This window comes from Pelophylax lessonae (assembly GCF_965119305.1).
Source record: "Pelophylax lessonae genome assembly, chromosome: 2".
NCBI lineage: Eukaryota > Metazoa > Chordata > Amphibia > Anura > Ranidae > Pelophylax > Pelophylax lessonae.
In genome coordinates this window covers 294,541,507-294,566,486 of record NC_138769.1, presented here as the reverse complement: position 1 = coordinate 294,566,486, position 24,980 = coordinate 294,541,507, and the positions used below count along the sequence as shown (strand labels likewise).

Below are 24,980 nucleotides of genomic sequence, written 5' to 3'. Positions count from 1 at the left end.
GGATCTTCCACTCTGCTGCCGACGACTTCCTGGAAAGAAAGATTCCAGTGAGCCCCTACGAGAATAGCGTGATCGTTGTGGCTGCGAGGATGCCCACTGACACTGTAACATAGCCTGTGGCAGAAGTGGGGGAGAATTGCTACTGTAGCTGGTTGTTTAGCTGTGGACCGGATGGAGCTCGAGAGTGGCATGTCCTCACTCCTCCATAGTCAGACCACGCCCCATAATATGACTTAATACTCTGCCGAGTTTTGAGAAATGTGTTAATTTTTAAGAGCAACATATATAGCGGTTTATCTTTTTTTTTTCCACAAATCTGCTTCTTCTTTCTACCAGTAGCTGAATTAACATCTCTATTTTATTTGGAGTTTTAACATTCATCCTTTTAGTTAAAGTTCCTATCATATTTGTGTGCCATATATTTTATGTTCTAAATGGCGTAGATGCATCTTTTATTTCTTTTTTTTTTTATTATATGTAAAAAATAGAGTTTATGATTCTGTTGATGTTTGTCTTCGTTATTTTAATAGAGAAAAAATACTAACACATATTGTGGTTTTCCTTTTTTAAAGGTTAAAGGGGAATTTCCCAGGGATCTCATAGGCGTAACACTGAGTAATCTTAGTATCGGTGCTGTAGCAAGTAATGGCAATACAATTCTACAAGGTTTCCGAGGTTGTTTACAGGTGAGCAGTCTGTATTGAATACTACACAAAATTGCCCCAAGCTTTAATTTGTTCAGCCAATAAAGGAATAAGGAATCAAACTACTACTAATTCTTCACATTTCAAATAAATCAAAACAGAAACAAAATATCTGTTTAAATACCTGTTTTAGTACCGGTTCACACTTCTGTGATGCGGGAGCCCTGCGAATCCACTTCAGGTTCCCGCATCGCATTGAACTCGCATGGCAGTTCACACTGCCATATGCGAATCTCTGGGGGTGTCAATACAAAGTTAACGATACCCCCAGATCAGCTCGAACTTACAGTTCGCACATGAATCGGATCGCATTGGTGTGAACCACCATGCGATCCGATTCTGATGCGGACCCAAAAAAGGGTACTGTGCGAGTTCAGTTTGATTCAGATGCAAATTCAGCCATACAATCTGTATGGCTGAATTCGCATTGCACAGACATCGCATGTGATTTCAGGAGCAGTAGGCTCCGAGTCACATGCAATGTCTGTCATCGCAGAAGTGTGAACCGACACTTACTTATATTGTAGTTCTGTGTCTCAGGTCTTTCTGGTCTGATTGGCATGCAGGACCACAGGTCCCTAAAGGTCCCAGTCATTTCTATTTACACCCGAAATCTTTGATTTGCTAACTGTGATTTATTTTTCTCCTGCAGGGTGTGCGTGTGGGTGCCCTTGCTTCTTCACTGCCTATAGACAGTGCATTGCTTTTGAATATAGAGCCGGGCTGTAGTTTTCCAGACCCATGCGACTCCAGCCCATGTCCTGCTCACAGCTACTGTAGAGATGACTGGGACAACTACTCTTGCGCTTGTCACCCAGGTAAGGTTTTTGGCTATGTGTGTCTGGACATGTGAGTTTGTGAGTGCAACATTTTACACATAACTGTGAATTCACAACAATTATACTAGGCACAGAGTAACACTTCTGAAGGCCTTTATAATTGAAAACTAAATATTTTAAGTTGGATAAGTTACTCTCAGTTACATCTAAAACCTGGATGAAACATATGAACTTTTAGATTGCATATGTGAAGAAATAAATGTATAAACATTTTAAGTAACTTGTAAACTCCAGGCACAAAACTTTAATTTAAATATTTTTATGTAATAGTAGCTAAGGATGTAAATTAAATTTGTGTGCACCAAATGCCTTTTAAAACCCAGATATTATCTTGCGAACGCATACTCAGACTGGTCTGGGGTGGTAAGAGGGGTCCCCCAAGGCTCAGTCCTGGGACCAATTTTGTTCAATTTATTCATATATAGCATTGAGGATGGGGTCAGTAGCTCAATCTCAGTTTTTGCAGATGACCGGGCAATAACTTCACATCATGATGCAGAAATCTTACAGAATGACCTGAACAAAATAACAGAGTGGGCAACTACATGGCAAATGAGGTTTAATGTGGAGAAGTGTAAGGTATTACACTTGGGACTAAAAACATAAAAGCACAATACACTTTAGGGGGGGAACCTCTGGGGGGATCAAAAATGGAGAAAGATCTGGGAGTCTTAGTAGAAGATAGACTTAGCAATAGCATGCAATGTCAAGCTGCAGCTGCCAAAGCCGACAGAATATTAGCATGCATAAAGAAAGGGATGTTTTCCAGAGATAAAACTATAATTCTACCACTGTATAAAGCACTGGTCCGACCGCATCTGGAGTATTCTGTCCAGTTCTGGTCTCTAGTCCTCAGAAGGGATGTGTCGGAGCTGGAGAGAGTCCAGAGAAGGGCAACTAAATTAATTAGGGGATTGGAGGACCTAAATTATGAAGAGCGTTTAGAAGCACTAGATTTATTCTCCCTGGAGGACAGAAGCCTGAGAGGGGACATGATAGCGATTTACAAATATCTTAATGGTGATCTAAGCATAGAAAAAAAAACTATTCAGTCGCATTCAATTCAATACGATTAGAAGAGAAGCATTTTAACCTCAGGCTACGCAGGGGGTTCTTTATAGTAAAGGGTACAAGGCTGTGGAATTCTCTGCCACAAATGGTAGTAGCTGCGGGGAGTATGGCTACTTTTAAGAGACTCTTGGACTTACATCTCAGGGATCAAAGCATTCAGGGGTATGAGAAATGATTATGGCCACACACACCAACACAGGTTGAACTGGATGGACTATTGTCTTTATTTAACCTCAACTACTATGTAACTATGTAAAATTAGAAGTGACATCATCACTGTGCTGTACATAGCCAAGAGAAGAGCTGTGGGAGGGGACCAGTAGGCTCCACCCATTACAGGCTGCATGAAGAAAACTACAGGAGTGGCAAATACAAGACCAGTCACCCTGCACAAGGGGATAGAGCAGGAGTGACAGGTCTTTATTATAGGAAGCTCCTGCACAGTTACATTTTTTCTTTGGATTACTGGACATATCTGAAAAAAATACACAAAGTACACCAAGACACAAGTAGGAATACACATACCCCTTGGCTTTAGGCATTATTTGCTTTTCTGGGAGTGCAGCTTTAATTTAGCCCTAGAACCAAACTCTTACTTAGCTGTAACTTAGCTTATTTTTTCTGCTGATTTTACATAAAGCGGAACAAAAGTCTGTTACACTTACCTCGTCTTCAAAGGACTGGCGTCCACAAGGTTTCTCTCTGGCATTGGCGTCGTCTTCTCAGCGTCTTCGGGGGGAGGCGTGGAGAGCGGTTCCTGCCAGGAGAACACAGTAATTATTGGTAAAATAATAGCCACTGGTAATAATCACATACTAGATGGATCGACTTGGGTACAATCAGCCTGCCTATAGCTGGATTGTATCTCGGCCGGTCCCTGCTGAACCAGCGGATATTCGAACCATCTATGGCCAGCCTAACTGTTCTGAATAGCAAAGGTATGTGTATCATAGGAAGGAGTGCATAAAAATAAACATTCTTTGGCAAGTAAAACAGTACACATATACAGCAGTATTCAATTTTTTACCCTAAGTTTTACTTTAATGTGGGTAATCCTATGTGACCTATAGTCAGAAAAGTGAAGCGTAATATTACTCATTCTGATGTGCATAGTTATTTTGGTTACAGCTTTAAATAGTCACCAAACACAGAAGGGAATAAAAAACGCAATTTCTTGTTTTGTACATACAAATGTAATTTTAAGTTGACGTTAATAATGCACTTTTTCTGACTGCATTCCTTACTGCAGGATATTATGGTAATAGCTGTATCAGTGCATGTGACCTGAATCCGTGTAAGCACCAGTCTACATGTGTAATGCAACTAAATGTGGCCCATGGATATATATGTGAATGTTCTTCAGGATACTACGGTCCACATTGTGAGAACAGGTAAAATTACTAATTGCACATGTTTTTCACATGGGATAAATTCAGCAAGTACACTATATGACTGAATTGTCTTTTACAGGCTTGATCAGCCATGTGCACGTGGTTGGTGGGGTCACCCTGTCTGCGGTCCATGTAATTGTGATGCAAGCAAAGGATTTGATACAGAGTGTAACAAAACAACAGGAGACTGTCATTGCAAGGTATTGAATATATTGATTTAACATTGTGTTTAGAATAGATATACTAGCAAGCGTGTTCTTTTTCACTGAATGATAGAAAGTCCAGAGGGTACAGGAACAAGAGGTAATAAGTTCTATATTATAGAATATACTTATATTAAGTAGACTCACCCACTCAGGGATTCAGTGGGAGTCTTCTTCCGAGTTAAATGACAAGCTTCCCTTTATGTCAGCCCAAGCCCCGGATTAACAGAAGAATGGAGCACAGCTTTATTTTTACAAAAAGGGTGGGTTGCTCCATTAAAGGGGGGAGGGGGGTCCAGGGGAAATCTCAAACCTTAAATTAGACCTTAGGCAAAGTTATTATTGGGCCACTATATTCTATTATCTTGCATTGCCTTTTAAACAGAACATTTCAACAAGGCTAATGTACTACTGCTGTTTTACCATTATTTTTTGGTAAAAAGTTAGACCCAGAAAACTCAAGGCCAACAATTTCTATTATTTGGAAGTTTTTTAGTATTCCAACTAAGGAAATTTGTAAAAAAAAAAAAAATAAAATGTTGTAAGAATAATCTAATAGTAGGCAGTCAGTATAGTTTCATAAAAGATAAATCATATCTAACACAATGGGGGAGTTCAATGAAGCATTTTTGTTACACCTTTCTTGGAGGTATTGGCCCTTTAAAACATTGTGCACCAAATTCATAAAAGCATTGCCATCGTTTTGGTAACAGTCCTGACACATACCGCACAGATTTGTGTAATTCTTATTTGGATCGCTTTTAAACATTGGGACTGTGACATATTCAAAAAGAATTACCTCCAGTTGGCAGCTAATGAAACTAGAGGTAATTAGGAGCAACTCAAAGCTGCTATACAGACAGGTCATAGTAGTTGAGTTTTGTATTTAGTTCATTGGTTGCTGAGACGCTGGCCACCAGAGCCCTAGCAACCAATGCCACAGGAGCACACTGACAGAGGGCTGAGCCTGATGGAAAACCCTGAAACGCTAGTTTCCCATCAGGTCCGCCTGCCATTTGACAGCAGATGGCAGTGGGAGGGGTGAGGTGGAAGGTGTTGTGCCTCTATTTTACAACGTTACAGTGTGTTCTGCTTTTTGTATTCAATAAAATTTACTATTTTTCAGTAGCAGTGGTTCCGTTGTTTTTTCTTTTAAGACTCAATTCTGTGAAGCTATACCCCTGTTACTCTACTGTATGGCGCTTTTTTTGGGATGACATCTCTTTTTCTAGTCATCCCATCCCCTTTTTTGGAGGATTCCATACACCCTATTTAGACCAATAGCAACTTTGGAATGTACACACTGCCATCCTCTGTAAATCCCAAGGCAGGTAGATCTGATGGGGAATGAGTCCCATAATGTTTTTCCCATCCAATGACTCAATCCCCCCGGCCACTGACTTGATGGGGAACACTGAAAGACTCCCATCAGGTCAGCCTTGTCTGTGATTGACAGCGGAGGGCAGTGAGTGGATTTCAAAACCGCTATGAGACCGAATAGGGATAGGAAATATGAGGATAGTGAACATTTACCTGACTGTAAAAAGTGTTAGTGAGAAATTCAGTGTAGTAACAGGAATGTAGTGATTTATCTTCTGGTTACAAAGTTTATAACCAACCTGATTAAGATTTTGAATTCTATATTTTTTTCCTCTCTTGCTTGTCTTTTTCAGGATAATCATTTCCGTCCACCTGGAGAGGAGACCTGTATACAGTGTGATTGCTATGCCACTGGTTCCCTTAGTCGAACATGTGATCCAATCACAGGACAGTGCCCCTGTAAATCTGGAGTCATAGGGCGCCAGTGTGATCGATGTGACAATCCTTTTGCAGAAGTCACAGCCAGTGGATGTGAAGGTGGCGTTTTCTGTAATGATTGTGCCTTGCCTATGTCTTTTTTTCTTAATTACATTTTCAGACTGTAAAGGAGCATCTCTAGGTTACAAAACATGCATGAGTATGGTTTTTTGGTCAAGATAATGTGGTCACACACACTGTTGCACTTCTCTTGGTCTGTATTTTTGAATTCACGGTATATAGCACATTTTATGTTTGATCATTTTGGCCATGGTTGTGCACGTTCGAAATATGGCAGTTTGTACTATTTTACTTTTTTTTTCAACAACTAAGTGGTTGTTTACTTCTACAAATGTTTAGTTCATTATATTATGTAGTGTGGTCTAAACTTCAGCAAGTTGTTTTTGGAGGTGCTGTGTTGAAGATCCAATAATTGTGTTCCTAAAAACATTTGGTCTTTTTGAATCAAAGTTCTCAGTGCAAAGGTCTACACGAGCACCCTTATAGTTTTGTGTACTTTTAAATGGCTATAAAAAGCATTATATTGTTCTCGTTTCTTCCTTTCACAGTTAACTATGACAGCTGCCCTAGAGCTGTGGAAGCTGATATTTGGTGGCCAAGAACTCGTTTTGGATTGCCAACTGCCGTGTCATGTCCAAAAGGCTCTGTAGGTAATTATCCCTGAAGCATATGCTGTCTATGCCAGACATATACATTATTGTACATCAGTTATCTGGAAACAAAAAATGTAATGCATTAAAACGAAAAGTATGTTTATAATGTCAGCATTAAACATCATATTATTTTAAAAGTTTAGTAAGCAATGTTATCAATGATTTTGTGATATAGATATTGAGTAATTTGTGCTTCTCCATACAGGCACTGCTATTCGTCACTGTGATGAACACAGAGGCTGGCTACCTCCAAATTTGTCGAACTGCACCTCCCGCTCACTCATACCGCTGAAAGGACTGGTATGTAACCATTAAAGTTTTGAAAAGATTTGAGCGCCACACCAGCTTGTATAAAATTTAAAAATATTTTTACTTTGGAACAGCCAACGTGTTTCGGGGGCTCAGCAACTCTCCCTTCATCAGGGCTAAAAACTAGACAAAGAATATACAAAGAATCCTTAAAATGTATAAAAATTTAAAAAGCTATGGAAATATACAAGTATAAAAGTACACATGCCTTAATGCGGTAATTATCAGAGCCAAAAAGGACATACATTACTGGACTGAGAAGTATAAATACCAAGAACAAAGAAAGCATGTTCTTATTAGGGCTGCAGGGCATGTAACCATGACATTCTCATAAACATCTGTATTTTTTTTTATTTTTTTTAAGGGTTGAAATGTTATGTTTGTGAATGTTCCCATTTATCCAGCTCATGGTATAGCTAGTAGTAGTTAATAACATTTAACTGGACTTGTTCTGTAAAGTATTGCGTAGATTATCCAAGCCACTTATTGAGTTCTTCTGACTGTCAGGAAAATACAGTGGCACAGACATTTTATTCAATCGCCAGGCAGATGTCCTTGTCCAAAAACAGAATGGCAAGTGTGAAAAATGGGGAAGCAGTAGAACAAGGATGGGATTATATAACTAGAACAGGTTGGTTGCATAATAACTCCTATTCTGTTCGTGGACAGTAACATTACAGAACAAGTCCAGTTGACTATGAGTAATTAGTACTAGTATGATAATGCAGCACATTTCAGAGTGTTAATGGAGATAATATATTGCCAGAGGATTTAATTATTGTTCGGGTTGTAAAGAATAATAGTATTGTGTTAGAGATTCTTATAGGGCCAAATAATGACATTATGGTGCTAATGCGGTATGATTTCATTATGGTGTCAGTGGTAAGACTGTTATAGTGCTGGGAGATATTATGTTTCTTAGAGAAATATTGCTTGGGAATTTGATGGCGTTTGCTAATATGTTGGTGCAGAAAGATACATTGTAATTGATTTATTATCGTGATGGTTGGTGATATTATTGGCGATGGTTGGTGATCATGGACAGTTGGTGATATTATTATGATTCATAATTCTAATAGTTGGGGATTCCTTAATATGGTAGATGTTGTTAGGGTTTTTGATCTTTTATTTCTGTGTTGTTCACAGATCCTAACTTCTGGGACTCTTGATCTAGTAGGAACAACTTACTTGCTTTTTGTAATTTACCTTCTTACCTATAACTAAAGAGAGAGAGAGAAAGTAGCTGCAGTTTATCAACAACAGTGAAATACATACACCACTGACCATTTTCCTTCAGTGTGTCTGGGTTACACTATATATAACTGTATTTATTCATATAATTTAATATATAAGAGCACACAAGCAAAGAACAGAAATCCAGTTCCAAAATTCCTATATATTACATTTCATACATGTACATCTTATTATTATACGGTTTCTACAGATATTTTTGTTTTTTACACCCCAACAAAGCATTCTGCAGTCTCTCTCTTTTTTTTTTTGTGTACTTTAAAGAGGGTCTTTATTGTACTTGTTTTGGATGTAAATATTCTCTGTTTGTTGTGCTTTCCTTTTTAGTTGGATGTTCTGAAAGGTAACATGTCAACGCTGAGTCCTGCAGTTGCCCAAAGCGCTGCACGTGATCTACTGAATGTCACACAAGAAGTAGATGCTTTCTTGGGCAGCGATGTGCTCATATCATACCAACTTCTTAATGCCATTCTACAAAAACAGAGCCAGGAAAGTGGCTTCAATCTTGCCGCAACCCAGGATGTACATTTCACAGAGGTGATACTTTATTCTGTACATAATCTTTTTACCCTGATTGCTTTCTTTTTTAGCCGTTGATATTTGTATTACAGAAATGTAAACCAAATCAGACAAGAGAATGTTGTCAATAATTCAGTGAAGCAAAATGGTGTTTTCTCAAGCAAATTGATTATATCATAATGGTGTAGTCAGGGGTCTCCAAACTTTCTAAACAAGTTTCCTGTCCTTCAGACTTTAGGGGGGTGGGACTGTGGCCAGTGGCAGTAGAAAATGTCCTGGCGTCCAGTGGGAGTAAACAATGCCCCATCTTTAATATCAGTGGTAGGAGTAGTGTCCCATCGTTGGTATCAGTGTGGGGGGGGGGGGGGAATAGTGCCCCATTGTTGGTGTCAGTGGGAGTAAAAGTGCCCCATCACTGGTATTAGTGGGAGGTATAGTGCCCCCTCATCGGTGTCAGTGGGAGGAATAGTGTCCCATCATTGGTGACAGAGGGGAGGAATAGTGGCCCATTGTTGGTGTCAGCAACATAAATTATTACCTATTGTTTGTGTCAATTGAAGGAATAGCTCTCTATTGTTGGTGCCAGTGGAAAGAATTATAGTGCCCCAATGGCCAGATAAAGGCAAACAAAGGGCAGCATCCGGCCCCGGGCTGCAGTTTGAAATCCACTGGTGTAGATCTATGAAAAAGATGATGCTGGATGGATCAATAGATTCAAAGTTTTTTATGAAAGATTGTTTCCTGTAAAAATAAAAAGGATGAAGCATAAAGACATAAAGGCTAAGTTCTTTTTAAGAGAGAAAACAAATGCACATTTTCTTTGCAGGAAAAAGGTGCCTGCAAAACATCCCATTGATTGCGGGTGCAATGTCAGACTCCTGCAAAACTCTTTCTCCAGCTCTTTGCCTGTACCTTTGTATTGACTTGTAGTTGGAGAACTGGAGTAGTGTCAATGGCTTACAAGTATACTGATCACCACACTTGTGTTTCATTGAGTGGTAGATTGGACATGTAGTTCATTCATTCACAGATCTCTGTGAATGAATAAATGAACTACCCTAAATATGGAAGTAACGTACTCCCAAAGCTGGAGTTAGCCTTTAAACTCACAAAATGCATTTAGTAGACAGAAGGTTGTCTAGTTTGCTTGTAACTAACAAGTGTACAATCTGCATTTTTGGCTATTTTGTGGGGGCTCCTATGGAAGTATATCTGTTAACTTTGTGATTTTATGTCCACTTAACACATTAAAAATGGCTGTTTTTGGGGCAGCTGTATTGTAGAGGTGCTATTGTGATGGATGCTATTTAACTGAACAACACCAGTTTTAGGCTCCATGCACCCTAACAGAAAGGCCAGGCCCTCGAACAGGAAAGCTGGTTGTAATTTTCATATCAGAACACCCCTACACCAAAAAAAAAAAAAAAAAGGTTTTCCCTTCTGAGATTGAAAAATAAAAAGGCAGAAATTGAAGAGAGAAGCTGTTTTCTAGCCAGTCCTTCTGTGTCTCTCGTGCCTTCTTTGAGGAATACGGAGAATAAAACAAGGCAAAGTAGGTTTTTTTTTTCCATTTAAATTTTTTTCTCTAGAGGCATTATCAGGCAATTTTTAAATCAATTTCCAGTTAAAAGTGCAGGTTTATTCATTATGACTTCATTCATATTTTTCATGTCTTCTTTTACCAGAATGTTGTTAAAATTGGGAGTTTTCTTCTTGATCTTGATACCAAAGAACACTGGGCCATCATCCAGGCTTCGGAAGCTGGCACTGCACTCCTGTTAAAACATTATGAAACCTACATGAAGACTGTGGCTCGCAATATGAAGCATACGTATTTGAACCCTTTTACTATTAATACACCAAACATTGGTACGTACGGTGATTAGTGTGTGTGTGTATATATATATATATATATATATATATATATATATATATATATATATATATAAAAACATGAATTAAAATTGTATCATGAGATACAACGGTCAGTGCTATTGAAACAGTACTAAAAGATCTATAGAAATAAATCCAATGGTCACAACACTCCATACCCACTAACATGCCCATTATTTACTGAGCCCTGTCAAGGACCACTCTAGGCTTCATCCTCAGCTGGTGCCAAAAAGGCCTTTAATAGGGTAGACTCATGACCATAGGATTGCACCCCAACATATGATCTTTGATGGGCTCTCTGCAGGCCTCACTATCAGCCCAGGTCCGAGTAAACATTGGGACTGTACAAACCCTTCCAGATTAGGGTGTAACTTCATCTGTCTCATTTTTTATTAACTACCAAAAATTGAAAGCAATGAATTTCACTTTAACAGCCACCCTACAACATACTGAGACCAATTTCACTTTTAAGTGGCCCCTTTGCTATATTAAATACCTGAGCATTTAACTGCCAAATGACTTATAACAACTTTTCAGTTAATTTTGCTGCCCTTCTCACAACATGTAAAAACAACCTAGCAATCTGGACAAACAAGAGCTTTTCCTGGATGGAAAGATGCAATATAATCAAACGAAACATCCTACCCCAGATACGTCCTTCAAGCAGTTCCAATTCATATTCCCCAGTCCTACTTCAAATCCAACCAATCTATATTTAACAATGTGTTTGGTCCTGCAAACCAGCTAAACTGTAAATTATACCAAATTGCCTACCATCTTACAGTTAGTTGGCACTTTGAAACCATAGACAAATATTGAGAATTGCCTCCCTGTCCTTCACTGAACAAATTCCCTTGTGCATGGAACTGGCTCATCTGGAAACAAACATATGGAATATCTCCCTCTTCCCTTATTCCCATCTAGCAAGAACCAGCTTTGGTGCTGAGACTATAAAACAAATCAGTCAATCTCTTACGCTGTTACAGCAAATCTTGAGCCCTATCTTTTATCAGGAACTTCTCCTGGCTGACAATGTGCCAAATGCTTCGTAACCCAGACTTCTCTCATTGGGGTATTTGTGGATCCTTCAACTCTTACAGTACCTAAAAAACCCCTATTTCTTGCCCCCCTCTATTTAAAGGCTTGGATGCAAATGCACTTCACTGGCCTAGTAAGACATATTTCCCTTCACCTATAAACGAATTTAATTAAAAAAAAACTCTCGGCCCATCTTTAATCCCTGTATACGAGGGAAAGAAACCTTGAGTATGCCATGTGAGAGTTCCAAAATATTGATCCTTTTAATACAATCCAAATATCAGGAATCAGGCTACAAACTTGTTACACGCTGGTACAGAACTCTTAGTTTGCTACACTTGGAGACATGCCCCCCATTTTGGGCCTGCCAAGTTCTACATATTTTTTTGCATTCAGGTCCACACCATCACCCAAAAATTCACTGACTGCATCAAGGCAAAGGAACCCACCTTCTTCCCACTCCAGCACAATACACTCCACTTAAAACATACAAAACTCCATTGTAAGCCACCAGATCAATGTTGCACGTTCCTACATCCCTACATAATAAGACAAAAAGCTCAACCACACCTATAACACAACAATGGTTCCACCATATCAATGATATAAACCCCCTCAGAGGACCAGCTCTTTTGAAAGGTACTGATTTGAAATTCCATAACACTTGCACTATTAAATACGCTGCTTCTTCAAAAAGAGTACAAATGTTTGATCTCCAGCCTAATTTCCCCCACCACAAACCCCCCCTCATAAAATATATTAGTATCTTTTTGTGTGCAGAACATGCATTTAACTCTCCCCCCTTTTTTATTCCTTTCTCCTATTTTTACCTCTTGCCCTCTCTCACTCCCACTTGTACTCTCCTTTCCCCCGGTAGCAGTGTAAATTTCTAGTTGCCCCTTCGAGGACAACCCTCTCTCCCTCCCCTTGGCCTCCCCTTTAGACTGCTCCTCTACCTCCTATTTCCAATTCACCCTCCCATAGAGGGGACAGTTGCCCCCCTCCCACCATTGCCATAAATGACCTCCTTCCTGCCACCTCTTAATTATTACATCTGAAAAATCGAGGGCACCCCCCCCCCCCCCGACCAAATCAAGTTGAACATTTCTCCTCCAAAGCAAAATGTTGCAATGACTAATACTTTCATGGTAACTGAGGAAGACATTATTGTGAGGGCATAACTATTTAAACCACTACATTGTAGCTTGCCAGCTACATTTCCTGTAATGATTGCCCATGCCTAGCATGCTTGATGTATGCTGTATTACCTTTTAGAATGCTACATTCTAAATAAAGAATGTATAGAAAATATAGTGGCAGCGATATATGCTCATTACATTTGCATGCCCGATTTCCTGCTTTCATTGCTATGCAGTATTGCTCCTATGGATTATGGGGTACATAACCACCCCTGACATATTGTTGTAAAACAGCCCCTGGGGGAGGCATTATTCTGACAAGCCATTTAAAAACAGCCTTTTTTCTTTCGTTCATTGATGGACACAGCTCCTGATCTTCATAACCATTGGGTTAAACTGCCCCCTACAGCCTATGGGCAGTCCCAGGGGATATATTCCCTCTCTGCTATAGGTACTCAATTTTTTTTTTTTGCCTGGTCAGGAGTAAGGACCTAGTTCCTTGCTGGGATCTCTGGTCCTGGCAAATGTTTTCAGTTTAGATAGAATTTTTTTCTCCTGGCTTTTTCCTGTGACATCTACAATCAACTGCCGAACTGGGCAACAGGCTGGATAATCTAGATCCAGTGGTCACCCCAGTCAGGCCAGCAAGCGCACGCAGACCTCAGCTCCGTGCTAGGTCGGCTGCAATATAGCCCCACTGGACGAGGGCTAGCCTGCGAGTTAAACGCCTCACTAGGTCGCATACGACCAGGTTTCGGCCTGAGCCGTATCGTTCCTCCTGGCCAACAGCCCCCCATTTAGATGGCGAGGTGTTCTGTCTGGAGCGGTGCCTGTCACACAGACGCGCTGGTGGTCCTGTGGGGGTCAGTATTGTCTGATTTACGCCTTCCCTCCTCTCAAGCTTCTGCCAAGACTTCTACGCAAAATCGAGGCAGAAGGGATTCCGGTCATCTTAGTGGCTCCAGACTAGCCTCGTCAAGCTTGGTACACTGATCTGGTGCGGCTGATCACCGACGTTCTGTGGAAGCATCCTCTTGGGGAGGATCTGCTGTCTCAAGGATCAGTCTTCCATCCTGGTTTACAGTCGCTGGCTTTGACGGCTTGGCTGCTGCATGCCCAGTTTTGGTGGATAGATGTTTATCGGTGTCGGTGATTCCAACGCTGTTAAATGTTAGGAAATCTACTTTTAGGAAGATCTATCATTGTACGTGGAAGATGTACATTGTGTTGTGTGAGTCTCTTGAGGTTCTTTTTCGCTCCTTCTCGGGGGCTTGAATCTTGACCTGCCTTTAACGGGGGGGGGGGGGGATTTGAACTGAAATTGGCCTTGAGTACCAGCAAGGGGTGTTGGTTTTGGCGGTCTTCTTCCAACGACCCTTGGCCACACACTCTCAGGTGCGTACCTTTCTTCAGGGTGTCAGACATTTGGTTTCTCCAGTGCAGTCTCCGTTGCCACCTTAGGATCTCAATTTTTTGCTTTCGGTCCTCCAGAAGCCTCCCTTTGAGAATCCTCAGGAGATTCCCTTTCTTACACTGTCTCAGAAGGTGGCTTTTTTGGTGGCTATGACCTCTGCGCGCAGGGTGTCAGGACATGCGGCCTTATCCTGTCGTTCACCTTACTTGGTGATTCACAGAGGTTTGGTGCCCCTGTCCATCGTTCCTCCCAAAGGTTGTCTCTGATTTCCATTTGAATAAAGACATTGTATTTCCTTCCCTGTGTCCCTGGCTGAATCATCTGGAGGAAATTGCCTTACATGCCTTGGATGTGGTCCGGGCAATTAGGGTGTATCTGGCAGTTAGAGTCTTTTAGGTAGTCAGACTCACTGTTTGTGCTCATGGATGGGCCTCGGAAAGGGTTGTCATCTTCCTTTGCGACCATTTCCAGATGGATCAGACAGATCTATTCAGGCCTATTCCATCAGGGGTCAGGTTCCTCCTTTCCATGTCAAGGCGCACTCTACTCAGGCACTTAATGCCTCCTGGGTTTGCGTCATTAGACGTCAGTGACGCAGGTTTGTAGGGCGGCCACCTGGTTGTCGGTGCACACTTTCACAAAGTTATATAAAGTGGATGTGTTGGCATCTGCGGATGCTTCTTTTGGCCGCTAGGTTTTGCAGGCTGCTGTTTAGAGGACCTGATCCTCTTTTAGGGTGTATTGTTTTTTTCAGGTGGGCTCCAGTTGTTTTGGTTGAGCTCTTGTTGCCTGGTTGGCTACTGTTTAGCCTTGTGATTTTTTGATGTTCCCACCCCTCATGTTGAACACTGCTTTGGGACATCCCAATGGTTATGAAGATCAGGAGCTGTGTCCGTCCAATAAATGAAAGAGAAAATGGGATTTTTGACATAAAATATAATAATTATTATTCAACGCAATACCGTATCTAAAAAATATAAACCACTACCCCAATATTCGTCCACAAGTGCAAAAGTTATTATTAATGAATTGCCACCCTTATTTAAAAGTGCTTTCACTTCAGTCCAATAAATATAACTGTAATGAAAATACACAGGTGAGTTGAGATTGCACTGTATTTTCCTTACAGTTATATTTATGGGATTTTTGACTTACCTTAAAATCCATTTCTCTGATGCTCATTGACGGACACCGCACCCACCCCTCTGTGGAGTTGTAATTCTTCTGACACTGCTTGTAACAAAACTGAGTATCTATGCCAGAGAGAGGGAGTATACCCCCTGGGACTGCCCATAGGCGTAGCCAGATTATTTTTCTGCCTACTGTCCTACTCATGTAGGGTGCAGTATAACCCAATGGTTATGAAGATCAGGAGCTGTGTCCATCAATGAACATCAGAAAAATGGATTTAACGGTAAGTCAAATATCTCATTTTTGTTTATATTGTCATTAGACAACGAAGAGCATAGACAAAATGCACAGAGTCAGTAGGAGTGACTCTGTGCATTATGGTTGCTGTGATGGCCAATCACAGATGTAAACTGTAGCACTCTTTACATTGGATAACCTGGCCCTTCCTTTCCTCTGACAGTGGAGGAGGGTGAAGGAGGAGGCTGCAGCAAAAGGCAGCTGCTATGGAGGGGGGGAGGGGGTTTAAAAGGCCACTGACCCCCCAACATTGTAGAATTGTTCTGGGACCTTTAAGGTGCCTGTGACCACCAATGGTAAAGGTTAGAGGGAGTTTAAAATTCTTTGGGTTTTTCCATGACATCTAGCCATTGCACAATGACATCTAGCCATTGCAGAAAATGCAATTTTAGTGCAATGCAATTTCATCATTCAGAGTACTTTCTTCCACTGGAAGACTTGTACTGGGCTTAAGTGGGCAACATTTAAAATGGTGGCATAAAAAGGGTCTTGGTATTTTCTTTTATAACAGAAAGTAGGGAAAATTGTCTTTTTCTTCTTTTTTCAAAATTTTTATTTTTTTTCCTTGTATATATTAGAAACAAAAGTGTTTTTTAAATACAATTTAAGGAAAGCTTTATCTGTTATACAAAGTAATATAAAAATCATTTGGGAAACAGCGTTGCATGACTGAGTAATTGTCAGTGTAACTATCACAGCACTGACAATTGAAATATGGCTTGGGAAGGAATTGGGTATAACATGCTGATATTGAGGTGGTTAAACAAAATGCACAGTGATACGATATACATAAAGTTTCCTTACATTAAACATTACAGTGACTATATGCTTCCTTTCAATTAATGATTGTATTCCTCTTTCTCAACAGTTGTGTCAGTGACACGTTTAGATAAGGATAACTGTGCTGGTGTCACACTACCACAGTATGAGACATTACGTGGAGAAAAGCCGAGTGACCAGGAGACTGCACTGATTCTTCCAATCACTAATTTCATGCCCCAGAATACCAATGGTAAGAAGTGATAACAAAAAGCGCTGAAATGAAACTATATGCTCCAGGAGAAACCTGTGCAGCAGTAAAATACCCTTTAACAACTAAGGGGCACTTGTTCATTTGCATTGCATATGGTGGAAAACTTATTTTATGTCTTTTTTGTCCAGGGTCATGCACAGGTGTCAAGGGTTGTGCACCCATTCCTGTGTACCTGTCAAACTAGGCATGTGCGGGTGAGTCCGTACAACCACTGCGTCTTAACTCGCTTATATAGACAGCCTGCATGCAGCTCTCCGCTATTCCAAAAACAAACGGCTCTTCATGCTCTATGCTCTGCGCCAATGTGAATGAGCCCAAAGCTTAAATCTGGGTTAAAGTAAAAAATGGCAAGAGATAAGTGTACTGTTGTTTGAATCTTCGTCTTATTTGTGTATATCTTCCAGATCTGTTCAGAAATCCGGTATAAAACATCTCCTGTGCTTTTCTCCTACGCAGGAGTTTCTTGTAGTATAGATCAGAGGGTCTCCAAACTTTGTAAACAAAGGGCCAGTTAACTGTCCTTCAGTCTTTTTTTTTGATTGAATATTTTTTAATAAAAGGTTTTGTAGGTTTTGCAAAAACACACACATAAAAAAAAAAAAACTTGAAAAACCACATCAACAAAAAAAAAAAAGAAAAATTCAGTACAACGGACAGCAGCATCACAATCCGTAGCACTTCTAACATACAACTCTTTTTAAAGTAAATGAAGAGAAGGTCGAAAAGAAGGTTCTGCATAACCAAAAAATGTGTGTTGCGCTATGCTGATCAACCCTGTACTATATGGTATGCTTTGTCTTGCAGAAATTTCTATAATATGCAGAAAAGAAAAAAACATCATAGTAAATATTAAGTTGCATGTTTATTACCACGACAATAATATAGTCGCCGTCCCTGCACAAACTAACATTGTGCCTGCCTACAATTATATCCACTCCTATTGTCCTGTACACCATCAGAGATTAGTCAAAAGACCATACTTATTTGGAATTAAGAGTAAAAAGCTAGAATCAGCCATATTTTGACATCATGTAACATTGGAAAATCCATAAAGATATCAAAGTCTTTGGGGCTAAGCCAGGGGTTTTCAACAATGGGTCAACAACTTCTCAAACCTATGAGGAGTGCCTCTTTGTTGATAGAGATGGCGTTCTTTTAGTAGTGTACAATTAAGACTTCCTCGTCTAAAAAACCCCAATATACACGTCAAAGGATCATTTATCAAATTAACTTGAAATGCCCTGGTAATAGTATCAATAATCATTTGCCATCAATGAACCAGCTTGGGGCAGCGCCAAACCAAATGTATCATATGCGCTGAGGTTCCGCTACAGGGTGGGCATTGGCAATCAGAGTCCTCCCTTCGGTTCCATCAATGAAGTTGTATGGGTGTTCTATATGATCTATGGATCACAAACAGGTGGGACAGCCTCTTTGTAGGTGAAAGGGAGACCATTTGAACTGGTTCCAGTATCGCTCGCCATGTCCCACTATCTATATCTCTGATGTCTTTTTCCCAACCTCTTTTACCAGGCATTTGAATGTTAGCCAGGAATTTGTCCAGCAACATCCTGTAGAGGGATGGAATAAGGCCATTCTTATCCTCTGCATTAGTCAAGAAATCAATAAATGTGGTGATCAACCCCATATTGGTTCTCCTGGCTTGCATCGATAGAGTGAGTTGCAACTGGAGGTAATGGAAAAATCTGTGATGAGAAATATTCAATTCCTCTTGCAAATCCTGGAAAGATCTAAATTGGCCTTGTACAAATAGCTGGTGTATAAATCGTACCCCCTTATAGTACCAATGGTCAAACCCAGAAAGCTTGTTAAATTCCACGAACCCTTCCCCCAACCATATTGGAGAGTGAGAGGAAACGCCATGATAGCTCATTATCTGTTTCATGGTTTCCCACACCTTATTCATCAATTTTAGAGAAGGGTATTTTGATGAATCGCCGAACCAAACCTGCCTACAACTGAGCAGGGAGATGATATTTCGGCTCATGGGGAAGAAAAATGGCTTGATTGGGGTCATATGGTCTTGGAGTTCCCCACCCTGCTAGGTGTTGTAATTGTGCAGCGAGGGAATATATTTTCTTATGAGGTACAGCTAGGCCCCCCGCCATCTTTTGGTAATTATAAAATGGATAAGCAGATCCTGGAATTTCTACCCTTCCATATTAAAATGCGAAAAAGGGAATCAATGCTTTTAAACCAACTGTTGGGGATCCATATGGGGCTGTTATATAAAATACACAACAGTTGTGGGGCCCAGATCATTTTAATGTGGTACCTATGGCCCACCACAGATGACGGCAACTTGGACCAGACTTTACTTTTCAATTTAAACCTAGTCAAAAGGGGCTGTAGATCATCTTCTATCTTGGGGTAAACCCAAACCCCAAGGTATTTAAATAAATCCACTACTTTTTATTTGTTGTGCACATTGAGGTAACAATACTTGCTGGGAGGACAGACTTATCCCAGGTAATCACGAAACCCGATATGGATCCACATGTTTTAATAATTGAATGAGAGATGACAATGAGTCCCTACTGTCCCCTAAGAAAATCAACGCGTCATCTGTGTATAAGAATATTTTGTCTTCTCGCTCACCTCTTTGTAACCCAGAAATGGAACCCGACTTCCGAATGGCTGCTGCAAGTTGCTCAATCCCCAAAGCGAAAAGGAGAGGGGAAAGGGGGCACCCTTGATGTGTTCCTCTGTGCAGGGGGAGGACATTGGAAAAAGATCCATTGTTGTGCGTGGTCCCCTTGGGAGCAGAATATAGCAGTTTAATCCAGCTGATAAAGCGTTTGCCTAAGCCGAAAAGATTCAATACTTCCCAAAGGTAGAGCCATTCCATGCTATTGAACGCTTTGGCTGCGTCCAAAGAGAGTATGGCTCTTTCAACAATATTGTCTGATGAGAGTTGTTGGTTAAGATACAATCTACGGATATTAATTGCTGTTGATCTGGTGAGGATGAATCCAGATTGATCCAGATGGACTAAATGCTGCATAACCTTACTGAGTCTATTTGCAAGCACCTTTGCCAGAATTTTAACGTCCAAATTCAAAAGTGAAATCGGACGGTATGATTCCGGATACAGTCTGTCTTTCCCAGGTTTCAATAGAACAATAATACCAGCCTCATTCATAGAGTCTGATAATTGGTGGGATGTAAAAGCCTCGTTTAGTAGCTTTAACAACTCGGGGAGTAATACGTTTCCATACACTTTATATTTCAGCCATCTAGTCCTGGAACTTTACTTACTTTGGGTGTCTGTGCTACAACTGTATTAAGTTCTTTGATAGTTAGCGGGAGTTTAAAAGCTTTCTTTCCTCCAAAGTAAGGCACGGCAAGGTCACGGAGTCTAAAAATTCCCTAAGTTGAGAGGGGGGTAGTGTACCTTGCTACTATATAGGTCTTTGTAATACTGGTGAAACGCGTGCAGGATAGCCTGGGGGTCAGAAGTAGGTTCTCCCGAAGCGGTAGCGATAGACAAAATGTACGCCGGGGGATTTTGGAAACTTGCAATCACTGCAAGGACGTGGCCTGTATTTTCGCCATCAGCATAATACTGGCAGTGGGTGAAAAAAAAATTCTCAGCGTTTTCAAGTGCTTTTTGTTTGTAAACCAATTGCATGTCCTTCCAAGATGCCCAGTTTTGTTTCGTAGGGAAAGATAAATATTGTGCCTCCGTTCGTGGACTTTTTGTATGCACTAATTTCCTTAATCAAAAGACCACGCAAATAGCCTTACATAGTATCCCACACTACCACAGGTGAGGGGAAGTGGGAATTTATTAGAAATAACCCAGTAAGGGAGTCCCGCACGAAATCACCCCATGGGAGCACTTTTAACCAGAATGGATTCACTCTCCAGTGGAAGCGTTTAGGGGAAGGAGACATTTTGTAAATTCAGTTCTAATGGGGAGTGATCCAACAACCCCCTAGCATGATACAAAACATTAGCTACATATGGTAGAATGGAGTCTGTGCCCAGCAGCTTATCTATCCGCGATTAGGTTGTTGTATGTGCTACAGCAACAAGAGTAAAGGAGAGTATTGGTATTGCGTATTCTCCAAATATCCCTTAAACCCAGTTCCTGAGTTTGACTTGAAAAGCGTGGTATCAGATCGTGCTCCCGCTAGGCGTCGATCCAAAGCAGGATCCCCCACCGCATTGAAATCCCCATCATCAGGAAAGGGACTCCAGGGTGATCAGCCAACAAGTGGGCCACAACCCTGAGTACCTCACTGCTTTATGGGTGAGGTATATATACTGTACATTACACAGAATGCAAGACAAATTATCAATGGCACATAGCAGGAAATATATGAACCCACAGAGTCTATAAACAACTGCTGACAGGTAAAGTTCTCTTTAGACTATATTAAAACATTAACACCCCTTGTATAGTTAGAAAACACAGAATGGAATTGCAATGGGTATAATCGGTTTTGTAATAGATGAGTGGTATCAGCGGTGAGGTGTGTCTTCTGCAGGCCGACAACAATGGAACCATAAAGAGATAATGATGTAAATATTGCCCTTTTCTACTTTAAGTCTTTAAGTCCTCAGATATTCCAGGATGCAAAAGTTACTCCAGTAGCCATAAGTAGATCAAAAAACTAGCTGAATAAGTCCAGGGAAAGAGAAACCTTTATAATGCATTGGTAGTTCCTGTAATAGAGCTGTAGAGAACCAGAGCATGGAGCATCCATTCCAAAGTCTATTTAGAAGGGACATCTGACTGATGGTAAGGCAGGTACTCTTGGCAGTCAACTTGCAGGCCCAGGCACATTGTGCGGAACTCCGCACAAAAATAAGTAGAAAAAAAATACTACCAAGAAAAAAATTAAACAAGGAAAACAGAAAAAGTTGAACATTCCCGCAGGAGAAAAAAATATCCCCGAAGCCGAGATATGAGTCAGCTGGTAAATTTGCAGCCATAAGTGGAGTAAACCTAAAAAAAAAGGTATGAAAGAAGGTGACTTCAAGGTGGAGAGCGTGAGCGGCAGAAGTGCTGTTCATTCCTATCCAGCCATGGTTGCACCAGTTTGGGAGTTACGAAGAAGTGTGTCTCTCCTCGCGCCACCACAGGCAATTTAGCCGGGTATAGCATCGCGTAAGGAATGTGAAAGGCGCGAAGCCTGCGTTTAACATCATCATACTGCGCCTGCAATTATGGCACTACCGCTGAAACGTCCGGGAAGAAAGAAACGCTGGAACCAATAATTTCAACTGCAACTTTTGTGCGGGCCATGGAGAGAATGTTGTCTTGATCTTTATAGTGTAGAAGTGTGAGGATAAACAGATGGGGATGGTTGCCAGGCGGAAGAGGCCGGGTTGGAATGCGATGTGCTCTTTCTACTGCAAAGAAGGGCGTAAAGTTGTGTTTGTCAAATGTTTCTAGCAGCCATTTTTCAATGAAGGCGACCTCTTCCTTCAATGCGTCTGGCAATCCTAGAATGCGAACATTAATTCTGCGCAAGTGATTTTCAGTATCATCAATCTGACTAGCGTGGGTTTGAACAGCGATGTTGTTAGCTTTATTTTTACATTTCTTTTTAAGTTTGGCAGGGGCCATCTCGTCTTCCAAAGAGCACATTCTGCCTTCAAGTGCCATTCTGTGCACCTTCTGCATGTCATGACAGATAAGCCCCACCTCCTCATGCAATTGTTGAAATTTGTTAGTGAATGCAGTCAAAACAGTGTTGCCACACTGTACTGCTTGTAGTACATCTTTCAAGGTAGGCTCAGGAGAAGAATCCTTTAATATAGCTGGAGTATGTTCAACCCATTCTCCCTCCTGCTCCACAGAAAACATATTCCTCTCCTCTCCCCCTGTGGTGATATGTGCAGCAGTGGACGGCTCACTAGAAAACAGCCCCATAGATGAGGATCCTTCAGCCCCCACCAGAGTGGTCTTCAGTACCTCCTGCAGCTCACCAGCCAGCACATGGGCATACTTTTCCAGTTTTGCAGCCGCATCTCTGCTCCTGTCTCGTGGTGTGCGGGGAGGAAGTGGGCTGGCGCCATCTTGGACAGCTCGGTCCAACACCCCAGCCTCCCCTCTATTCTTCAGTGTCCTTGTTCTGATTCCTGGGCAGTGAAGCAGTGTGGACTGGAGAGGTATTGTCCGCTGAGGATGTTTCTGAAGCAGATAATAGGCAGATGTCCGGCGGCAGGTCCCAGCTTGGCCACGCCCTGTCCTTCAGACTTTAGCAGTGCCAGACTGGCCAGTGGAAAATTAACCTGGTGTCGGTGGGAGTAAACAGTGCCCCAATTTTGATATTAAGGGGAAGACTAGTGCCCCATTTTTGGGGTCCGGTCGGAGGAATTGTGCCCCATTGTTGGTGTCAGTGGGAGGAATAGTGTCTCCTATTAGTGCCCTAGGGGCCAGATAAAGGCAAGCAAAGGGCCGCCGTTTACACTTGGTATAGATACAGTAGGTCACTGGTGCTTTCTCCCGTTGTGCAGGGTGACTGGTCTTTTATCCATCCCCTTTAAAGTTTTCTTTAAAAAAAAAAAAAAACATGTAGCAGAATACATATTGGCCTAAATTTATTAAGACATTTTTTTTTCTTATTGGATATTTTTTATAGCAGAAAGTAAAAATTTTTTTTTTTTTGCAAAATAGTCACATAGCACAAAAAAAGAAAATGCAGTGGTGATCAAATACCATTTAAAGAAAGCTCTATTTGTGGGGAAAAAAAGGCATAAATTTTGTTTGGATACAGTGTCAAATGACCACCCAATTGTCTGTCAAAGTAATGCAGTGCCATATCGCAAAAAATGGCCTAGTCATGAAGGTAGGTTTAATCTTTCGGAGGTCAAGTAGTTGAATGGGACACCAGCTGTGTCCAGCCACTTTACTACTTAAGCTGGATACACACTTTACAATCTTCTTTAGATATTTTCCTTTAGATTTACCAAACCAGATAACATGAGGTCAAATCTAAACACTTTCAATTCACATGCAGTCATTTGGCCCTTGCACTACATAGTTAAAGGTAAATCTAAAGGAAATTGAACAACAAAAATTGTATAGTGTATATACAGCGTTACCCCAAGTTACCCCAAGTTGTCATATTACAAGAGAGATCTGCCTGTCCCCCTTCCGCCCCTTTTCCTGTACACACACAGCCCACTTCTATGCTTACAAAGAACACATCTGGAAAACAGAAGCAAAACAAGAAGGAAAATGTTATCACAATTCCTACATTTTGAGCTTGGTGCTGCTCGCTCTAACACTATTCTAGGCACTGACCCATGAGTACCATTTTGGTAAATACAGCCATAATTATAGCTTGGGGCCTGTTCACACCATTGGGCGCATGTTATGATGCGTATACAATAGTGCACATTGTGCAAGCATTTTTACATCTATGCACAATAGTGCATTGTGATACGCTAAGGTGTGTTTGAACGTGGCAATGTGTGCTGCATAAAAATGCAGACATACTGCTTTTTTGCAATATACACCAATGCATTTGTATAGTGTGAACAGGGCACATGGAGAACGGTAGTTTTCTAAGTGTCCTTGCACTTAGCCTGCATTGATAAATACAGGTCATGGCAACTCAATGCACCTAGTGTGAGCCCTTAGTGTACTGATCCTTACATAATACAGAACTAATTCCTAATAATACATACAGTTAAATAATAGGTTTGTTCTAAGGATGGTGCTTCGTGGCTTGTTCAACAAAAAAAAAAATAAAAAAAAATGTCATGGTCTGATTGTAAAACTGAAAAGCCTTTCATTTTCTTATTTGTAGTTCAAGCTGTCATGGGGCAGCTATCAAGGCAAGTGAGAAGTGAAGAATTACCTAAGTCTATTTAAACTAGAGATCTCAGTGGCAAAGAATTACGAAAGAGTTTATTCATTGGCAGTTTCGCATAAAGAAACTGTACAGAAAAATGGGGAATAATTACTGGTTGTCTTATTTTAGGAAGGAATATACATTTTGCCATTGCAAGGTTAATGAAAAGTCATATAACTGGAGACATTGATGACTCAAATGTAGTATACACATATCTATTAAGTCACATAGTTACATAGTTACATAGTAGGTGAGGTTGAATAAAGACAATAGTCCATCCAGTTCAACCTGTGTAGGTGTGTGTGACTGTAATCATCTAACATAGCCCTCAATCTCCTGATCCTTGAGATGTAAGTCTAAGAGTCTTTTGAAAGTCACCATACTACCCGCAGAAACCACCTCTTGTGGTAGACAATTCCACAATCTTGTAGCCCTAACAGTA

General features: G+C 40.8%; 1 protein-coding gene across 1 annotated transcript in view; it reads left to right on the top strand.

Annotated features, from left to right (window-relative positions):
* The window catches only part of CELSR2 (cadherin EGF LAG seven-pass G-type receptor 2), a 164,237-nt gene that overhangs the window by 96,309 nt on the left and 42,948 nt on the right, over positions 1-24,980 (top strand). The window contains exons 12-21 of the mRNA XM_082246686.1: positions 573-686; positions 1,357-1,522; positions 3,864-4,005; positions 4,085-4,205; positions 5,882-6,065; positions 6,575-6,676; positions 6,885-6,979; positions 8,567-8,776; positions 10,444-10,627; positions 16,539-16,682. Coding sequence (XP_082102812.1) covers positions 573-686; positions 1,357-1,522; positions 3,864-4,005; positions 4,085-4,205; positions 5,882-6,065; positions 6,575-6,676; positions 6,885-6,979; positions 8,567-8,776; positions 10,444-10,627; positions 16,539-16,682 — 1,462 coding nt within the window. The remainder of the gene's footprint in view (positions 1-572; positions 687-1,356; positions 1,523-3,863; positions 4,006-4,084; positions 4,206-5,881; positions 6,066-6,574; positions 6,677-6,884; positions 6,980-8,566; positions 8,777-10,443; positions 10,628-16,538; positions 16,683-24,980) is intronic.